Below are 18,196 nucleotides of genomic sequence, written 5' to 3'. Positions count from 1 at the left end.
GAGCAACACACAGCGGTGTTTCGTTACTGAATGAATCCACATTTTTGAACGAATCGAGTGAGTCAATGATTCAGTGGCCCATTCATAAGGACAGTCACTTGCCTCGTTTCTGAATGAATCAGCCGTTTAAATGAATCGGTTGAATAAATGACCCACTCATTAAAACAGACATTTGCCGCCACCTACTGGTGGTTTGGTCATATTTAAAAGTATAATTGCATTTTTTCAACATTTATTTGTGTTTAAAAAATACGTAAAACATTAATCTTATAAAAATAGTTATGCATTTGAAATTGTGCAGTGTAAATGCATGTATGGCACCTCAGCTTCATCAAACTGTCTGTGTAAATGCATCTAATGCCACTTCAGATGCAGCTTCTGTTTCCTCAGCAGTGGTAAGATAGAGTTTGTTAATACTAATTTAATTTGAATGGTAACAACTCTACAGTTTCTTATTATTCTAACTGAATTAATTTAAACAAAGTAAGAATTTGATGTGAAAGATGACACATTTAATAAGGTTGGGGGAAAAATGATCATTTATAAACATAGTGGGAAATAACATTAATGGTAAGCTCTGCTCCAAAACCTAGTGCACTGCCTTCACAAAAATCTATGTATACAAGTTGTATAGTACAATAAACCAATGAGAAGAAATATGCATTTGGTTATTTATTCCTTGAGATTTTCATTTCCATCTCTTTCTTTCTGTCTGTCTAGCTCGGCCCCCATGGTTTTGCCTCATCAGCAGGTGTAGTCTACATGTGCAATCGGCTGATTTGTCAAGGGTAACTCCAGCAGATTCTGATAGGCACTTGGCAAATCACCCAGTTGATCTAAAATATCGACCGGCCACAAAAAGTCATTACACACAATAATGGCAGGCAGGACCTTGAGTATGTGACTTAATTAGGTTTCAGATGCCATCAGATGAGTTATCAGAGGCTCAAAAAGACCTGAGTTTAAAATGGTTGAAGATTCTTTGCAATCGGCAACCGTTTATCTCGCTACTAACCTTAATATCTAAGTTGATTAGGGGTTTATTTGTAGTTCTGCTGGAATAAGATGGTATTATTTTGTATGCTGAATTTTGCATGCTGTCGGTACACATTTCAGTTTTGGAGATTAGTCAGGATTAGTCATAAACAGATTTGTGTGCTTCTGCCACAATTTGTGCCGTAGTAATCATGTAAAGGGGGCAAAAATATGACATTTTAACCAATAGCTGTATGATTCTTCTTAAAAAGATTATTTTAAAAATTACCTGCATATGCTTTGTGTTCCCAGCAAGAGAGCAGTGTGAGTGAGAAAAGCTGGTCTGTGGGTGGTTTATTGATAATTAAATGTGATCTCATTAAAATTTCAGGCATACTATTTTAGAGACAAATATCTGTGAATCGTTTGATGTGCATACTTGTGAATTCAAAGAGTACCATTTTTTTTTAATAATTCATGATATAATTTTTTTTATCATATATATACAGTGGGTACGGAAAGTATTCAGACCCCCTTAAATTTTTCACTCTTTGTTATATTGCAGCCATTTGCTAAAATCATTTACTGCAAAGATGTCAACAATTCTGTGTTTTTCTGTCAATATGGGGTGCTGTGTGTACATTAATGAGGAAAAAAAATTAACTTAAATGATTTTAGCAAATGGCTGAAATATAACAAAGAGTGAAAAATTTAAGGGGGTCTGAATACTTTCCGTACCCACTGTATATATATATATATATATATATGCTCGCGGAAAGAGCTTGAGAATCAATGTCTCTTCTGCGGCTCGGTACGCTTTCAACTCGTTTTTTTGTTTTTAGTCTCAAGCAAGACTGTACGACTTTCACATTACATGATTTGACAGATTTTTATGTAGAAAGGGCGACAGAATTAAAATAAATGATCATTCATGTTTTCATAACCGCTGGCCAAATTCAAAAACGAAAATAAAATTAAATCATCTTTGAGAGCAAGGGGGCCCCCTGGTGTTTCGGGGGCCCTACGCAGCTTGCATATTTTGTGTATAGGGAGGATTGGCTCTGCAGGTAACAAAAGTTATTCATACAAAGAATGCACATGACTTTACTTTTATTAGCTCCTCTTAATTTCAATTACAAAGTTTGTCATTAAAAAGGCATTTCTCTGAAAATACTTTCTCTATCATTTAGTGATAAATGAAAGTTTTGTCATGGGATTGAACTCAGTTACCTGCAACATTATTTCATAAATTATGAAAATTACAGTTCTAACTTTTACATTTCTAAAGTATGTCCATTTTCGTTTTAGAAGTTGTCAATATTTTGCTGTTGTGTGTTTCAGTGTCTATCCAAAATTGATACTTTTTATATTTAAGATTAGAACATTTGGTACTGGAGTTTGTGTTTTATTATTATTATTATTATTATTATTATTATAATTATTATTGTTGGTTTGGGCTCAAATTTTGTGGTCTGTTTATTCCCAATTGTCTTTACTGTTTATTATTGACATGTTAACATTTAATGTCATATTAGAAGGAAAGCATAATGTCTGTCAAATAGCATTTATGTATTAAAGGTCTGATAATGAATTTGACTTCTTGTCCCAGAAATCAAAGATCTCCACTTATGATAAGATGTGGGAGTTCATGAGCAGTCGAAGACATTCGGTGATGGTGAAGAGCATCGAGGAAGGAATTGAACGTGTGCTCACCTCTGATTATGCTTTCCTTATGGAGTCCACCACCATCGAATTTGTCACTCAGCGCAACTGCAACCTCACGCAGATCGGAGGCCTCATAGACTCCAAGGCCTACGGGGTCGGCACCCCAATGGGTAAGGCATATTTATCAGTCTTATTTGACTAATTTATCAGTCCATATTTACTTAACAACTGAATTGAATTTAAAACTGCATTATAGTTTCATGTTTTAAGCTTTAATTTAAATTAAATGAATTTATTCAAGTAAACAAAATAAATAATAATATTGCTGAATCGATCTAAAAACTTTATAGCACCAAATAGCACTAATTTACAGCAGCAAAATTATTTTATGGTTAAATCAGGCAGACATCTCTCTTTAACGCAACAATTGCATGACTGAACTTTTTTGCAGTCAATAATTTTAGTTAATATTGCATGTCCTTATGTCATTATTTGGTACATAGCCATTTAATTAGTGGAATTCTTCACTTTGCATCAGGAATTTACTTTTTTGTTTTTTTTTTGTTTTCAAAATAATGATCACTAAAGCTGCAGTGGCTCTTCTATTGTCAATCAATATCTGAAACAACGACTTGAACTGATGCTGCAGATACTGACTTGACTGCCCTAATCAATAATCAGTCAGCTATTTGCCCAGAGCTGAACAAATTTGCATAATCAACTGAAAACAATTTCTATTTTGCCAAAACACTTAGTCTCAGCGGCATTACCTTTCAAAAAATATTCGTCAGACATCTCAACAAAAACATGAATCATTGAACAGACTGATTGAAATGAGACACACAGTCGTTTATCAACACATCTCTGCCATGCAGAAGTATATTCTCCTCAAAGTGTGTTTCTCTCAGACTGCAGCGTCGACTCAAATCTTCATTTCATTTTGATTAATGACTGTCTTGCTCTGTCGGTGAAGGTGAAGCAGTTGAGGTTAGCGTCTCTGAACGCCGCTCAGCAGCTCAGTGAATGTGCAGAAACGCGGACCCCGAGGCAAGCGTGCATGAAATAGACGAATGGATGAGATAAATAAATGAAAAGAGAAACTGTGAGGCGTTTCCCCTCCTGTGCATAAGATTATCAGTCTCAGTAGCAGATTGTCTTAATCCTGTTATACATGCGGCTGCAGGCTGTGTCAGCAGCAGAAATATAGAAGAAAAAAAAACAACTGTCCTCAGTAAGACTTGAGTCTGAAAACATCCAGAATTGTACATGATACCGCTGTAAGACATCTTAACACAATGACCCTAAAATACTTACCTTATCGTGGGTTTGTAGAAGAGGGAATTAGGGTTTCTATGATTTTCTTCATATTCCTCTAGAGCACATATAGTGCACACAATAGGCATGATACCATTTTGGAGAAGTATTAAAAAATAAAATTAGATTTCCATTTGCAGAGTTGGCCTTTTTACTCAAAATTTGTTACTACTTTAAAAATTAATAATTTTTGCTTTACTTATTACTCCCTGTCAGCAGTAATTTGTTGCACTACTTTTTCATTACACTCCACAACATTGGCAATTTCACACTTTCTTCTTTTCTGACTTCATATGTGCGCATCTTTGTGACTGTTAGGGTATACTGTATAGTCTTTACAAATGTTTACTTATAATCATAATTTCTGTTATTTTTCCATTCAATAATGTGATCTGATGAGCATTAGTGGCTTCCTGCACTGTCTGTCTGTCTGTCTGTTTTTTTTGTTTAGTTTTTTTTTTTTACAGCTCTTGCTGTTATGACTCCGAGAAAGATCATTCGCTGCTTATATGCCACTCATATCGCATGTTCATAACCCGTTCTGTATCTTCCGATGATGAAGTTCCACTACGCTTCTACAAAGTTCCACTACACTTTTGTTCCGTACATAACAAACCCAGAAAAACAATTTCTACACAGGAAACATGAAGCTAATAAACATATGAAGAGTTAATTTGCAAAAACCGATAAACGCCACTTTGAAAAAAAAAGAGCTGATTGTCGTGAATTATTTAGCGCGATCTGAACCCTAAATACGTTTTGTCAAAAAAGCCGGTTTTGTCCACTTTCAAGGCATCGTGAGTTCACACTTTACTGCAGAAGCCGACAAGTGCCCTTGTTGTTGAACAGAAGCCAATAAGTCCATTTTAGCAACGTTTTCACGGAACCTTGCAAAAGCAGCGCGTTACAATGGTGAGGGAAAAGCTCTGTGTATTGCGTGTAATAACATCCATACAGTTTATGATCACAACAACAACAACGTTTGTCAGGCATCTACATTGTCATCTGAGGAGATTACAACGATTAAACGAGTGTTTTTTTAACTCCAAAACATGAAATGTGGAGTTATCTGCTTTTGTCAAAAAACGACTGTTGGAGTTATCTGCTTTTGCTATAAAACAAACTTTTAGTATGTAAAAAAACATACTTTCAATGAGCTTAAATTTTGTAAATTACCTGTATTTGTTTAAGTTATTATTCCTTAATCAAAACAAACCAACTGCAGTTTGATTGATATTACTTGGAATGCGCAATAAAAAACGTGATTTCTGAAAAAAAATTAGTTATTGGTTTTTGCAAATGATCTCTTCATATAATTTCTATAGTATAATGATTTGAATGTGATTTTCATATGATTTGGGTTATTTTTATATATATAAAAAAACTATGTTTACATGAGAAATACTAAGCAGATGTATAAGCAAATATTTCTGCCTCATTGTATGATCAAAATCCACATTAGATTGCAATCAGAAGTTATTACAAATATTCAATGGTGGTTTACAGTGAGTTTTGAGTAAAACATATTATAATGCTGCCTTCACATGCTATTTTTATGTGGAAATTTCCTACTTCCCACTTGTAAAGTTGTAATTCTTTTTTTCTGAGTTTTTCTGGCCCATTTCTTGAGGAAATCTTATTAAATCCAAAAGGTATAGAAGATATTCAATATCCAACAGGTTTTTAATACGTTGTAGCATCCCATTCATTGGCAACCATATAAACATTCACTGCATGTAAATATTCTTTCTTTCCTCCACCATGTTTAAAGTTTATGGCCCATCCTACTCAGAAACTTGGGTGTTAACATTGTCTCTGAGTTTCCTAGTTGTAAAAAGACTGGAGAGGCCATTCATGTCCAGTGTCAGACTAGGAAATCCGTATTTTTTAGCAGAAAACTGCCAAGTGTAGCTTCATGCTAATTGCATTTATAATGCAGCTGTTAGCCAGGTGCAATTATTTATTCATGTTTGTATATGTATGTTGTCAAAAATCACGCAGGATTCTAGAAAGGCTTTTGATAATAGGTGATAATAATTTGTATCAAGATAAAAGGGATGTGGATGGACAAGCCTTGTAATGCCACAATTTACGGTAACACTTTATTTCGATAGTCCACTTTAGACATTCTACTAACAGTAAGTAACTTTGCAACTACATGTCAACTAGCAGTCATTAGAGTATTAGTAGACTGTCTGCTTAATATATTCTAACACTTTATTTTGATGGGTCAACAACATACAACATACTGACTATCAGAAACTTTGCAAGTATATGTCAACTTATTCTACTGACCCTAAACCTACCCTAACAGTCTACTCTGAGAGTTAGTAGACATGTAGTTGCAAATCAATTAGAATTAGTTGACATGTAGTTACAAAGTTACTTATAGTTAGTAGAATGTCTAAAGTGGACTTTATTGAAATAAAGTGTAACCCAATTTACATTTGACAACAAAGTTCTTGTCAAATTTTCTCACAACAAAATTAAAGTAATGATAATATTTCCAGCCACTGAATGTGAACCTCCCCATCTTCCTACCTTGATTGCTGCAGTGGTGACGTTGTGAATGACTATTATGAAAATGGATTTGATCATTGGATTGTTAGATTTCAAATATGTAGGAGTTGAGACAATAAATGCAACCTAGTAACAAGCTACTTTATGCATAGTAACTGTAATATTATTACTGAAATCTTATTTGTAGTTAATTACACTACTACTTACTGGGGAAAGTAATATTGTTACTAGAAATGTGTTCCTGCCCAACACTGTTCACTTGCGAGAGAGAGGAAGGAAATGGCATTGGAATAACTTGGACCTCAAAGCTACATAAGCAACAAATGACCTCAGCATGTGATCGTATTCGATATAAAACAGCATGATCCATTATATTGCTTTGAAAGGACCAAAATAACCAAGAATGGAAAAGGCACCTTAATGTGAGGATCAAAGGCCTCTTGGGCACTTCTGAAGCCTGACTCCTCTGCCTCAGGCACCATGTCAATCAGCCAAATGAATGTAAACCGTTAGCTACCGTTAGCTACCGTTAACTGGTGTATTGTGTTCAGTATTATGTGGCTTTGTGTGGCTAATATGTTCATTCAATTTTGAAGTAGAGATTAACCAGCCCACTGACTGGACATGTGCCCAGAGGCTTCCCACTACCTGGCATATGCCACTAATTGTGTGCACATTATAAAATATACCTTAAAATATATTCTTGTTGCAATTAGAATACCATACAAATACGCTGTTGTTAAAGTTATAAAAAAGCGTAGGAAGATGTTAAATGTAATGAGAAGGATGACACCATGTCCTAACCAGAAGAGAAACGAGAAGTTTACACACTGAAAGGGAAATGAAGCACATAACAACATAACAGCAGTCAGATTTTAGTTTGGCCGTAGTTTGGTTGTTTACCCCAAAATGACAAATTTGTCATCTTATACTCACTTGTGTACTGACTCTGTATTGTTGTTCTTGCATGAAACAAACAAACAAAAAAAAGGATTCCGTTTGCAAATGTACTATATATATTCAATTTCCATATATGAAATTTATGTCATGTACAGAGCATGTATATCTACCCTAAAACCTATCAATTCATACTGATATTAGTAAACGTAAAAGGGAGGTGTATTTAAAAATATAATATATATGTAAAATCTATATATAAACACAGACTTGTTGTATATATGTTGTTTTTAATAAGATTAATATATAAATGCAATATATTGTTGACATGTATAGTTGCTACATATAAGAGCATAAAAAAACAATGGGTATATGGGTTTACTATGGGGATTTTATATATGTTATACATTTATATATTCATCTACTAAAATTATAAATCACCTTATAGATAATATACTGTACATTTCCATAATGAATTTTCAATGTTCAGGCTTCTTGGAAATGTTCCATGCAATAAAACTGCATAGGAATGTTAACTGCCAACATTAAAATGGGAAAATGGGAAGGTATGTTAAAAATGGGAAAAAGATGAATATGAATATGAGAATCGAAAAAAAAAAAAATCCATAAGACTTAAATTACATTTTTAAGTCTTGGACTTAAATATGAAGAAACATACTATCATTTAAATAATTATTCTCTGATAATATCCCCCTCTGTCATATATTTTCACTTTTGATGTCAGTACCAAGCTGTCACCCAAAGGTACGAAAGCCAAAACGTACATCTTTGTACCTTATTTAGCCTTAAATGGCACATATTCGTACATTAAAGAAACATATTAGTACCTAAAGTGTACATATTAGTGCCTTTTGAAGGGTACCGCACTAGTAACAGTTTTGTACCTTTTTTCTAAAAGTTTAGAAAAAAAGAGTTTTTAAATGTGTCATTTAGAAGTACTTCTCAAACACTGATCAGTAAAGTTCCAGGGACACATGAAAAGTTCTTTGCATTACAACTGATACAAATCTACATATACCATTATCAAGTCATTAGACTGGGAGGACGTAAATGTCCAAAGAGAAAATTACTGAGCCAGTATTGCAGGGAATGTCAATACTGAGATAGTGAGAAATATTCTGATTAAAAGAAGTACAGCTACATTTCTTAATGGGGAGCTGAGTATTGATCCTCAGTCAGGATCAGTGATCTAGAGTCACATTCTACCGAATAATTGGACTTTTTAAATATTGGTATAAAGTTAGCTCCATTTTGCAGCATCTTCTTACCAGACTGTCTGACTGGCTGGTGAACTGCTCAATTAAAGTTAGTTCAGTTGTAATATGCAGCATTAAGGTTTAGTTCAACCAAAGGTGAAAATTCTGTCATCAGTTACTTCATGTTGTTTCAAGCCCATAAGACTTGTATTCATCTTTGAAACACAAATGAGAATATTTTTAATGAAACCTTAGAGATTTCTGTCCTCATTTCTCACATGCCATGCAAGCATGTTTGAGCTTTGGCAAGAACCATTGAGGTTTGTTCTCACATGTCAAGCACGTACGGTTGAGCTGCCATTGACCGTAATTGACATTCTGTATTTATTGTTGATTAATGTTTGTGAATAAATGTATATGAATAAAAGCCTTCATCATATGAAGCAATTGTGTGTCTTCAGAAGAGTCGTTTTAAAACTGATGACATATGAACTAATTTTAGCACATCTTATGAAGTGTCAAAGTTTAGGTGGAATGGAGGGCCAGGAAGCTCTCAGGATTCAGTAAAAATCCTAATTTCTGTCAGGACCACTATCGTCAAAATGATAGATACTTAGTATAAAGTTTGGTTTGGCGGTATGGTTCTGTTCTGGGCAAAAACCTCCCTGCCCATCCATGCAGCCTGTCATGAATGAGCAGTGAGAGCAGCAATAATAATCCCCCTAGGGTTAACAGAACAGAACAAGGCAGATATCATTAATGTACTTGATATTTAAGTGTAACACTTTATTCAAGATAAAGGAGTCTGATTAGCAAGGAATATCAGAAAGCCAAGTCCTGACTGTGGCGAAAGGAGGAGCTGGGGATGGAGGAGGGTAATTTGCTCCGGAGCAAGCTGAAAAGCTGCTGAATAATACTGAATAGAGCTTATATAGGAATGCCGCGATAGGTGTCGTATTCCTATAGGTAGATGTGATCAGCTGAGAATCAGCTGATGCAAGCTTGACTCACGTGACCTGCCAGAACTAACGCTAACGCTTAATTTCTGTCAGGACCACTATCGTCAAAATGATAGATACTTAGCATAAAGTTTGGTTTGGCGGTATGGTTCTGTTCTGGGCAAAAACCTCCCTGCCCATCCATGCAGCCTGTCATGAATGAGCAGGGAGAGCAGCAATAATAACCCCCCCAACACAAAAGATAGGCACGGACCCCCCAACACAAACGATAGGCCCGGACCCCCCGACACAAACGATAGGCCAGAACCGCCCAAACCACAACCGATGGCATTCTGAAAGAAGCATATCCTTCTGGAATAACAGAGACTGGGGCAGCAGCAACTTACAGGAGAAGGCAGCGAAGGGGTGCTCTTCTTTATAAGCAGCTAAGAAGAGCAGCAATATTTTTGGGTCATCAACATTTTGAAAAACTCTGCATTAGAACATTAAGTTGTTAGATTATTGGAAACCAATATTTTTTACTGATTTAGTCAATATTTTTTTATCCTAATTTTTTACTGAAATGTATAGATAAACGTATGTTGTTTTGTTGTCAATCGTTCCATTTTCTGTAGTGGTCATGCAGTATACATAAGTGTGAAACTGATAAAGATTTAATCATGCAACAATAATGCTTATAAGAAGACACTCTGCTCAGTGGCCTATCGGAAATGGTCCGTGATCTCATATCTTAGGATTTTATTGTCCATGTGAACATCGCGTCTCCATTTATTTTGACAAAATTTAATCTTGCGTCATTACGTTTGGATGAGATCCTGTTTTGGCTGTGGTAATTCATCAGGATATGTGTTAACACTGTTCTGTGCCCCAGAGAATCCTGGGTAACCTGGCTTTGGAATGCTTGGAGTAACTGTAAACAAGTGCAGCGTAGTTATTTTTCAAGCAAACAGATTTTGTGGGATTTCAGACATTTTTGGCAAGCGTATTTGAGAGCCGGTCAGTAGTAACAATCTGGTGGGTGAAGGGATTGCTGGTGAAGGGAGACTCTGGGAAACAGCAGGCAGCAGATTTTCACATGAGCGTCTGTCATGTGATGGTCTGTTCTACTCTTTCCCTCTCCCTTTTTCTTTGTTTTCTCCTTTAAACTGGGAGGTCAAAGCCCAGGGCATCATGCAACATTTAAAAGGATAGTTCACCCACAACGAAGACGTTTAGCAGAATGTCCAAATAGAATGTTCAATGTTTTTTCCTCCATGAAAGTGAAAGGGCACAAAAAGACCATAAAATAGTATCTTAAATATAGTTCAGTATTTAGACTGCAGTATTTAAAACTACATTTTAGTCTGTCAAAACATAGCATACAACAATGTTCACTAACACAGTAAAGTTTTGGTGTTTATTCTCTTTAGCATGCAGTGCGATTTTTTTTTTCCCGTCAGTTCCCTGATCATTCCAATTCAATTTCAGCAAGTGAAGAACAAATTTATAGTCGTGTGTTATGCATTAGGTACATTATCATCTCTGACAGACATGTTGAATCTGCTCAGGCCGCCATTTTCTCCTTCTTCTTGGAAAGCGTTGATGTAGTCAAAACAGTAGTTCTGTCAGGACCACTATCGTCAAAATGGTAGATACTTAGCATAGAGTTTGATTTGGTTCTGTTCTGGGCAAAAAACTCCCTGCCCATCCATGCAGCCTGTCATGAATGAGCAGGGAGAGCAGCAATAATAACCCCCCTAGGGTTAACAGAACAGAACAAGGCAGATATCATTAATGTACTTGATATTTAAGTGTAACACTTTATTCAAGATAAAGGAGTCTGATTAGCAAGGAATATCAGAAAGCCAATTCCTGACTGTGGCGAAAGGAGGAGCTGGGGATGGAGGAGGGTAATTTGCTCCGGAGCAGGCTGAAAAGCTGCTGAATAATACTGAATAGAGCTTATATAGGAATGCCGCGATACGTGTCGTATTCCTATAGGTAGATGTGATCAGCTGAGAATCAGCTGATGCAAGCTTGACTCACGTGACCTGCCAGAACTAACGCTAAAGCTTAATTTGTGTTTCGAAGATAAATAAGTCTTAGGAATTTGGAATGAGGGTTAGTAAAAGATGACAGAATTTTCATTTTTGGCTGAACCATCCCTTTAAGGGCGAGATTATGTGAAGGAGATTATACCACGAGGAAAAAGAAGACAGTGGAAATTATCAGACATTTTCTACTCAAAACTTTGCCCAGATGAATTGTTCACAATAAGTTCTATAACAGTGGTCCTCAAATAGCGATCCGTGGTCTGTTCCGGACCCCAGCTTTGTTCCAACAGTACCACAAGACATGACAACGGTTGAACCATCTTACCATTTCTACAGTTTAAAGTGAGAAGCACATGAAAAACAAATTAAATAAATTATCAATACCATAAAAGACCTTGAGCACTTCTGATGTATAATGATCTTTTGCTGCTATATCCCCTATTTTTTTTTTTTATCTAGAGCCAAACAAGCTTCATTCAAGCCCTTTCTGCTCTGTGCGCATTGTTTCTCTCCCCTGCTAAAGGCATACAGTGTTACAAGAACTGCAGATGACACTGTTATTTTAACAACAGTAGCAGAAACATGGGCAGCAAAATAGATTTTCACTAAAACACTGCAATAAATTAAAATTCAGCATATTTTATCTGTCATATATATAAATGTATGACTGTATGATTCATTAATTCATTAATTCATTCAGACACCACTGCTTTGGCTCTTGGTGGCCCAAAATCCTCACCTAAGATGACTATTTTTATTGTTTAGAATTTTATTTTACTTTACTTTACTTTACTTTACTTTACCTTACCTTACCTTACCTTACCTTACCCAGATTGTTGCCCAGATGGAAATGTATAACTATTCCAAAAAAGTATTGCTGGGAAATAAATGTAGAGACCGGACCTCTTGTAACTTTAATTGAATACCCCTGTTATAACATGCATTTGAAAAATAGATTGAAAATAGAGTTAATTTTCATTTCATGCTGACTTTAACACCCCACAATGTTCACAAGACTTTGTTTTGGATAGACTTGTGCACCCTGACTCCCAGACGTTTTAGCGAAGCCAGCCGATGTTTTTGTGTGCATGAGACGGTCAGTCTGATGCATTGTTTATATGTAAGGCTGCTTTGAAACAACATAGATTATGAGAAGTGCTGTGCAAATAAATATGACTCACTTGACTTGAACAGACTGCGGCCAAGCCATCAGGGACTGAGTCTACCAAATAATTTACCCTGTAGCTATTTGAAAAGGGGGCAGAGGTTGAAACCGAAGCTCTGTCGCTGTAAGTCATGCTGTTTATAAGTTTGAAACTTGCTAGCATAATTATTTCCTAATCTTGTATTTAGGAAATAATTCCCCCCCCTTTTCCTTATTGTTTCCCGTCCTCGTTCTCTTTTACACCAGTAATAAAACTGGCTGATCGAGGCAGCATGCTTTCCAAAAGGTGAATTATGAATATTCATGAAGGTGTTCTGAGACTATTGTGCTATAATATAATCATAATTTGTTGATGTGTCAGGGACAAAACAGCCTAGAATATCTTAATCCATTCATGGTTTGGAGGGAGGTCTGTGTGCTGGTTTAAGATGCTATCCAGGCTTTTCCACATGGACAGCGAAATCCAGCTATCAAGTGCCCCGTCTCGCAGACGTTAATGCTTTGTCTGTCAGGTATGCTGTCTAACAGACAACCCAGTGAGGGTGTTTTTAGCTTGTCAGTCGCATGTCATGGGATTGCATTGTGTCGCGCGAATGCAGGGCACATGGAAAAGGATGTTTAGCATTATCACTCCCCTGTGTGCCGTTCCCAGACAGCTCAGCACAGGCCATTTCCATTGCTAATCCTACCCTTTTGGAATCAGTTAGCATAGGCAGGCTGCATACAGTCGTGCGTTTAGCATATATCTTGTTGACTTCAGCAGCACACAGTCGGCAGGATGCATTAATGTTGAAACTGTGGTGGCGAGAGATGGCCGAGTCTTTCTGGCAAGCGTTCCTGTGCGGGAACAGACAGGGTCGGTGTTCAGACCATCTGCGTTTGTTGTGTTGGTTAATTAGACGTTTACATGAGAATATGTAAATTCTTGGCACAGTTGAACGTCTGGTTTTATACTGAGACAGGTGAAAGTGACAAGCAGGTGAAATGCATGAAGTCCTCAAAACGATGGCAGCGGTGTTTCAGGAAGGCAGTAATTCCTGACAATCCACTGTAAATTCACATTCACCTCTGCCTCTGTTCTGGTATAAAATAGCCACTTTCCCTCACCATCATGTCATTCTAAACCTCTATGATTGGAACACTATGATTGGAAGATGCAATAGTCCATACAATGAAATTAATTTGGACCACATTTACTTTCACTGTATGGTGAAAAACAGCTGAAACACTTTCATTAGTATCCTCTTTTGTGTTCCACAGAGGACAGGTTTGGAATGACATAAGGATAAGTAAATAATGACATGTAATTTCTTGTGAAAAAATAAGGGAATTTTAGCATACTTTTAAAAATAGTACAGAAATAATATATTTTAAATTGAATATACTTGAGTGCAAATTGATTGTAAGGTTTTAGACCCCTAATTGCATGTTGATTGCAATTAAATGAAGATGTTTTATAATTTAATGTTAAATGTAATAAAGCCACTTAAGTAGAACTTCAGTACATATTTATATATAATTTCATAATGGCTTCTTTTAAAATATACTTAAACTGTAATTCTGAATGTACTGAGAAGCATTAAGGGTAAATTAATATGTACTATAATTTCTATTGAAACGTGTATGCATTTAAATATATTGGAAATTACACATTTGTTGTAGTGAAGTTGCAATTTAGTACAATATTTCTTTAAATCACAACAAAATATTATAAAAAAAGGTTCAAACTTTTCATCACACATTATTACAAAGTGCACTTTTTAAAAGTGCACATAAGTGTAAAGGAACATAGTCATGAAAATGTACTTTTAAGTGGCCTTTTATTTCATTTATGCCAATTACATTATTATTAATTTATTATTATTACTTTTTTAAGATGTGAAGTACACTACAAGAGCATATCAGGTACACTTCTTTTTCACAAGAGAAGTGACACCGCAAGGAATGACTGTTTCCAAATCGGTTTCCCAAATGCTTCCTCCAATCTTCAGTTGTTCAAAACAGGTAGCCATGCCCCAAACTCATATCAATGGTAGTTGCGTCAGCGAATGCACTGGAGGACCACACTGCTTATATTGTTCCAGAAGTTAGCATGTAAATGGCTTTACTTAAATGCCTGTAAACTGGGATAGAAGAAAAGTATTTTAACATAAACCCCCTGCACACTTCACCCTTTAGTTTGGTCACGGCTGTGGGCTCCTTTTTCACTTGTGACTTCATTGTCTTGCTAAATGTGTGTACTGTAGCACTTGCGGTGTATATCAGTGTTCTGGGGCAGTGCTGCTTGCCCCTCGAGGATTGTGGAAATAGAAAGCCCCCCAGTCAGCTTTCAGCCTGTGGACGGGCCCCGTCCCTGGAGGCATCATTAAGAAGAGTCATGTACAATGCCATGCCATCAAACATCTGTCAGGAGTTTGCTTGTGCATGAGGAGCTACCAGTATCCAAGTAAACCCTCATCATTCCGTTTCATTTAAGCTATCTTCTGTCCTTGCTTCCTAAAGATACCTCATCTATTTGCTGTATACAGGCATTTGAACAACCTTGTGCTGTACAGTGGGTCAAAGATTCATTCTGTTACTTGTCTTTGATGTTGCAGAATAAGAAAGTTGGCAATTTCTGTATATGCAGGCTTGTGTAATATAAAAAAAAATGTTTATTTTGCAATTTTTAGCATTTATCTAATATATATATATATATATATATGTGGAATTTAATAATTTAAAAACATTTTTTTGCTGAAGTTAAGATTAAAACCGTAATTTATTTATTTTTTTTTATGATTTTGAATGTTTTATTAAATGGATGATTTCCTGTGCATATGGCTTCATCCAGATTAATACTCGTAATAACTGAAGGTCAGTCGCCAAAAACATTGCAAGTAAAGTAAGATTAAAACCATTCTAAATCAATGGAACCAAAATATGGAACCAAAGTGTTGATTCATCATTAAATTATTTTAAGTTTGCATAGAATATTATTTTTATTTTCCAGTGTATATGGATTTATTCAGATTTTTTTTTGTGTGTGCAAGAGAGATGTTGTTTTCATTCATTCATTCATTCGATTTTATTTAATTTATTTATTTATTTTTTTTGTATTTTATATAGCCATTTAGGAAAAAGTAAAAGATTTATATTATAAAGATATATGACATATGTATTATATTGGTGGAAATAATAGTCGCCAAAACCATCTAAAAAAATAAAGGATTTTGCATAGCTGCACTACTATTTTACAAAACCCTAAGACCTAAGTGCTAACGATGAGCATACAAATAAATAAATAAATAAATAAATAAAAATTTCAGCAAATAAAGAGCACTTTGTGTTTCATATACTTGTGTGGTGCAATTGAGCAAAAGAACATTTGAGTTCTCAATTATTCAGGCAATAGTACAATCCTTATTATAGAGAGTTAACTACAGCAGTACCACTATTACAACATGAAAGGATCAGCGAGGTTTGTGAGTGCTCTTGTTCTACCTCATATTTCAAATGAAACGAGAAAGCACCTCTCTAGCCTTTTTTGATCTGTGCTGAATGAAGGGAACACAACCTGTTTACCTCTTTTTGCGAGGGAGGTAAAATGGCTGATGGGAATGGGGGAGAGTTACGAATCGAAGCCCGCAAGGAGGCCCAGAAGGAAACATTACCTCAAATTAAGAATAGCAACTAGTTTTAATTAGGCAGAAAATAAATAGATAAAAACCGGAAATGCCAGTCCCTCGAATGTAATTGGGTTTTATTGGTGTGTTATCAATGGCACCCTGGGAGCTGTTTCAACAAACAGCATTAGGCTTTTATGGCTCGTACTGCATTAGTGTCTGTATTTCTCACCTCTGTACAGCTCTGTGAGAAACATAATCTCACACCACTGAAGTGACAAACTTCATGTTTCCTTTTCACTGTCTCAGCTTTCCTCAAGTATTATAGTGCAATCAATGAGACAGTTATATATATATATATATAACCTAATACAGTACTATTTGAATAAGATTTCAGTATTTTCTTTGCGATTGTGTGATATTTTAAAGTGTCTTCATTCTACAGCAGCAGTTCAGTTAGGCTAAAATAAATAAGGTAGCAAATACTGGTGCGCTGTATTCAAGGTCTTTTGAAGCCATGCATTTCAGCAACAGAATGAAATTTAATTTGTTATTCACTTATAATCTTCCCCTCCAGTGAACTGTTAACTATAGAATGTCTCAGTTACGTATGGTAACCCTCGTTCCCTTTCAGTCGGTCACTCCGATTCACGTCGGTGACCAACGCTACCCTCTTGATGGAGGCCAGTGCAAGCAGGAGCAGAGTTTTCAATGAAAGAAACTTTAGCTCAACTGAATGCAAGGCTCGATTGGGCCCTGCTGTAGTGATTTCAGCACTAGAGACAGGTCCCAAGAGGGTATAGAGGGACCTCTAAGGAACCTGATGACAAGGTCATGCTTACCTACCGACTTCCCATCCTGGGGTAGGTCACCTAGAACCTCCGCGTCCCGTCCAGGGACCAGACATGGAGTTTCCAAAGGTCTGGACGTGGGTGCCAAACGGTGCCCCGTCTCTGAGTCAGTAGATCCTTCCTCAGAGGAATCGGCCAAAGAGGGGCTGGCCCTGTGCGAGCCGCCTGCGCCCCTATCTGGTGTAGGCCGGGGCTCGGGACAAGTAGTTCCACTCACCATTTTTCAAAGCACTACCTTACTAAGTGAGACTGGATAACACTGGGAAAACGTACCCGTTCTACTTGGAACAGGGACGTTACGGAAGCTCCAACCTTCCCGAAGGAGGTTTCGGAAGCAAATACACATATAGCATCCGTTTAGGTGTATATGGAGAAACTGGAGGTGATTATAACCCTCTTGGACAGGCAGAAGTCTGCCGGGGAACACGGGCTCTAAGGCTATACCGTGAATTATACACATACGAAACCCGCTTAGGTCTCAATATGGAACCCGGTCTTCCACGGTTCCCGCGGATTCATCATGAAGGCCCGGCGCCAGACGTTCCTGCGCGTCCACTGCCGAGGGTGATGGAGGATCTCAGCTCCACACGAAGGCTATAGAATCTAGCGAACGTATTAGAGGTCGCCCAGCCCACAGCTCTACAAATATCTGTCAGTGAGGCGCCACGAGCCAGCGCCCAGGAGGATGCAACACTTCTAGTTGAGTGAGCTCGCAGCCTGAACGGGCAGGGTACACCCTGTGCCTGATAAGCCAGGGTGATGGCCTCCACAATCCAGTGGGACATCCTCTGCTTAGAGATGGAATTCCCCTTCTGCCGGCCTCCGTAACAGACGAAGAGCTGGTCTGAGGTCCTGAAGCTTTGAGTCCGGTCTACGTAGCATCTTAATGCTCGGACGGGACAGAGCAAAGCTAGGGCTGGGTCTGCCTCCTCCGAGGGCAGCGCTTGGAGGTTCACCACCTGATCCCTGAAGGGAGTAGCGGGAACCTTGGGCAC

At 37.0% G+C, this 18,196-nt stretch overlaps 1 protein-coding gene across 1 annotated transcript in view; it reads left to right on the top strand.

Annotated features, from left to right (window-relative positions):
• The window catches only part of LOC107714403 (glutamate receptor ionotropic, kainate 2), an 85,614-nt gene that overhangs the window by 56,609 nt on the left and 10,809 nt on the right, over positions 1-18,196 (top strand). The window contains exon 8 of the mRNA XM_016520239.1: positions 2,585-2,810. Coding sequence (XP_016375725.1) covers positions 2,585-2,810 — 226 coding nt within the window. The remainder of the gene's footprint in view (positions 1-2,584; positions 2,811-18,196) is intronic.

The sequence above is a fragment of the Sinocyclocheilus rhinocerous genome, unplaced genomic scaffold (assembly GCF_001515625.1).
Source record: "Sinocyclocheilus rhinocerous isolate Xijiao unplaced genomic scaffold, SAMN03320098_v1.1 scaffold839, whole genome shotgun sequence".
NCBI lineage: Eukaryota > Metazoa > Chordata > Actinopteri > Cypriniformes > Cyprinidae > Sinocyclocheilus > Sinocyclocheilus rhinocerous.
This window is presented reverse-complemented; position numbering and strand designations above follow the sequence as displayed.